We start from the raw sequence: 3,299 nt of genomic DNA on the forward strand, positions 1-3,299 counted from the left end.
TAGGCTCTTTCTACAGCAGGGCCTCCCAGGCCTCCCTGGACCTATTGATATTTTCAACCAGATAATTATTTGTTATGGGAGGCTGTCTGGTACATCGTAGGATGTTTAATAGCGACCCCGGCCTTCTACTCACTCTATGCCAGTATCACTACCCTGCCTCAAACTCAGTTTTGACAACTGAAAATGTTTCCAGACATTGCCAAATGTCCCTGGGGAGGCAAGTGGTTCCTAGTTGAACTCCAACATCCCACGAAATGTAAACGAGTCACAGAAATACAGAGGAAGAGGAAAGAGGACATATCTGACAAGCATATTTTAAGATGTTTTAAGCCTTCCAGGAGGATCTTTATATCTAGATAATTTAGACATTTTTTCTTTTATAAGAGAGGTAGGGGCCACAGCAGTGTATCCATCGTTTCAGATCTTATCTCTTGCCATTACTTTGCAGATCTGACCTCTTGCCATTGGCTCCACTACACTGGGTCTTCTTTTGGAGGTCAGCTTGTAATAATTTCAGTTTCTTTTGGATCTCAGTCAGAATACCTATTTTCTGATCCAAAATGGACAATAACTGGGCAATGCAAAAATCAACATCATAGTTTACCCCACCAGCTGTCTCCTGGATGTTGGTCCCTGGCGGTTGTCTTGATTCCCTCCACGAAGTCCTTGTATCCTCCCCTAATGGAGTGAACAGTGTTTCAGTGTGCTTAGCCTGTTCTTCCTCCTCACTCTGGATACAAGGTATTTTAATGACTCCATCCCTTTGAAGGGATGTTTTTGAATTTCTAACGTGAGTCTCCAACATCCTTGGCACCTCAGGTCCAACCGGATAGAAACAAAGATGGTGGGGCCTTAAATCCAGAGTTAATTCTTTTACTCTGTTTGCATATCTTAAAGTGTTGAGGGTGTTTTCACAAGAGGCCATCCCTGGAGAGATAGTAGCAATCATACAAGTGGAGGAGTTCTGGCCTATGAAGGAGTCCCGAAGCACCTGCGTGAGTTTGCTGGCTCTGAACGGGGTATGGGACTTGTTCTGACCCAAAGCCCGGATGCATTCTTTGAGCGCCAGGAGACTTTTATTAATCTCCGCCCCTTCCAGCTGCCGTTTCCGGTTGGCTTTGGCAGTATCCGCTCCCCTTTCGTTCCCAGCCAAGTCAACGAGGGAAAACTTGCCATGCAGTTTCCCTCCTGACTTTAGGATGATCTGGAACACCGCATGGCTCCTGGAAGAGTGGGCATTGACTGATGTCTGTCCCGAAGTCCGGCAGCTGTTCCCTAGCTCCACGAGGTTCAGCACGTCCTCCACACAACATACCTCCTGCTCCTGAAGTCCGACCACCTGGACTTGCTGATTGCCATCCTCAAGGACTTGCAGCTTCTTCTTCAAGTTTAACAGATCATACACCTTGCCCCCATAAATCTCAAAAAATGTCCCGTAGACTTTGAGGCCCAGCTTCTCATAAGCTGCAGTTTGGAGCAGGAGGAAGACATCCCGCGCCACCAGGGCATAAATGCCTTTGGAACAATCCTGGTCCCTTCCCGAAAAGGCCCCGCCCATGGTGTGCGTTTTCCCACTGCCTGTCTGCCCATAGGCAAAGCAGGTGGCCATGCCCTTGCGGAAGATGGACTCCACCAGCGGCTGGGCGGTGAACTGGTACACTAACTCGTTGGAGGCGGTGTCATCGAAGGCATGGTCGAAGCAGAAGGTCTGGTTCTCCAGGTAGTGAGTGAGGTCCACCTTTTGCTTGGACTCATGCACCATGACCACGTTGTCCGAGGGGATGGTGATGATGTCCAGGTCCTTCATGGTGGTCTCTCGCTGGTTGAGAGGACGCTTCCGCACGCAGACGCAGATCCGATGGTCTTCCCGGGGCTCCAGGCTGGACACCTTGCTGCCGTCCAGGTGCCTGCGGTACTCTTCGATCATGTGCATGATCTCGTAGTTGGGGTTTCCCGTGTTGACATTGAGGGCGCGTTGGGCTCGGATCTGCAGCTGCAGCCGCCTGCGCTTCTCCCGCTGCTTTTGTAGCTTCTCGATTTCCTGTAGGCAGGGAGACTTTTTCCGCTTCATCAGGCAGGGATTGCTGGGGACTCTCAGAGCCGGGCTGTCCCCTGAGGGCGTTTCGTTTTTCTGGGGGATGGTCGCAATCCACCTCGTGGCCGTGCACTGGTCCCCGATGGCCGAAGGGGGCGCTAGAGACAAGGGCAGCAGTGAGGACGGCGTGGGGTGCTGAGCGGAGGCCAGCGCGGGATTCAGCAGGAATATGGTCTCCAGGTCAACCTTCTTGCCCTTCTTGACTCCCTTTTCGACCCACTCCACCGTGACCCAAGCGTTTTCTCTTTTGATCTCTGTGACCACAGCGAGGTGGATGCGCCCGTCACTGCGCTGGATCGCCACGCAGATGCCCACTTGGACGTCTCCCGCCTGCGGCATCAAGGGTTTCAAGTTTGTGAGACGAGGGGCGACGGGGAGGCATAACTGGCTGGCCATGGTGAAGGATAGAGGTGTCAGGGCTCGCCTTTGGGGGGCCCTTGGGGTTGGAGCGGCAGGACCTGAGCCCAGGCCAGCCTGAAGCGCCCGGAGCACTGACGCACCTGTGGTTTTCACCTGCCTTTGTGAGTGGAGCACTAGGGCGCTTCCTGGGGCCACTGGCGTCACAAAGGGTCGGAGACAAGAGGCAGCAGAGCCTAGGGCCTCTAGATGAAAGCTGGGGGTGGGAGGGGCGGTGGCGGTGGAGGGCGCGTTGGTGATTCTAGGTGCAGAAACAATAGAAAAAAATGTTCTCTTACCGCTGAGGACATAGGAATCGGAGTTGGGAGTGGGCTAAGAGTTCTATGGACGCTTGAGCCTAAGCTTTAGGAACGTCCCTTCTCCCCTGCAGCCTCAAAGCTAAGGGCTTCGGTTTGAGAACCAGTGAACGTTCCCTTCAACTTCAACTCTCCAGTGATCAGCGGGGACAAGTGAAGGCAGAGCCTGCTGCAGATCACGGGCTTCTAAGGACAGGATCCCGGAGAAAGGCCCTCAAACCTGCCATCCTTCTTCGCTCCTGCACCCCCTTCGAAACTCGTTGGCCGCCACAATTTATAGTCGTCTTTAATGGGATTTCTCATTACAAAATCAAAATGAGTTCCATGTAGTGCGTTCTTGTGGTAGTTTGCTAATAGGGCATTTCCTTAGGCGCATCTGGGTTTGCAAACACGAGGTGTTTATCACGTTTCAGGAGGCTCTGATAGCTGTAACGTGAGTGTTGCTGCTCCGGTAGTCACCACCATTTGGGGAATTATTTCAGTAATTACCT

General features: G+C 52.4%; 1 protein-coding gene across 1 annotated transcript; it reads right to left on the reverse strand.

The window, feature by feature from the left end:
- Positions 1-313: 313 nt before the first annotated feature.
- On the reverse strand, positions 314-2,619 carry KIF2B (kinesin family member 2B). Its single transcript, XM_007099147.2, has one exon. It carries the CDS (start codon positions 2,489-2,491, stop codon positions 425-427), a length of 2,067 nt encoding a protein of 688 aa, XP_007099209.2. The 5' UTR covers positions 2,492-2,619; the 3' UTR covers positions 314-424.
- Between the last annotated feature and the right edge of the window lie 680 nt (positions 2,620-3,299).

The sequence above is a fragment of the Panthera tigris genome, chromosome E1, assembly GCF_018350195.1.
Source record: "Panthera tigris isolate Pti1 chromosome E1, P.tigris_Pti1_mat1.1, whole genome shotgun sequence".
Lineage (NCBI taxonomy): Eukaryota > Metazoa > Chordata > Mammalia > Carnivora > Felidae > Panthera > Panthera tigris.

Excerpts from the sequence above, each read along its gene's own strand:
- KIF2B (XM_007099147.2), bottom strand. The coding sequence starts at position 2,491 with ATGGCCAGCCAGTTATGCCTCCCCGTCGCCCCTCGTCTCACAAACTTG.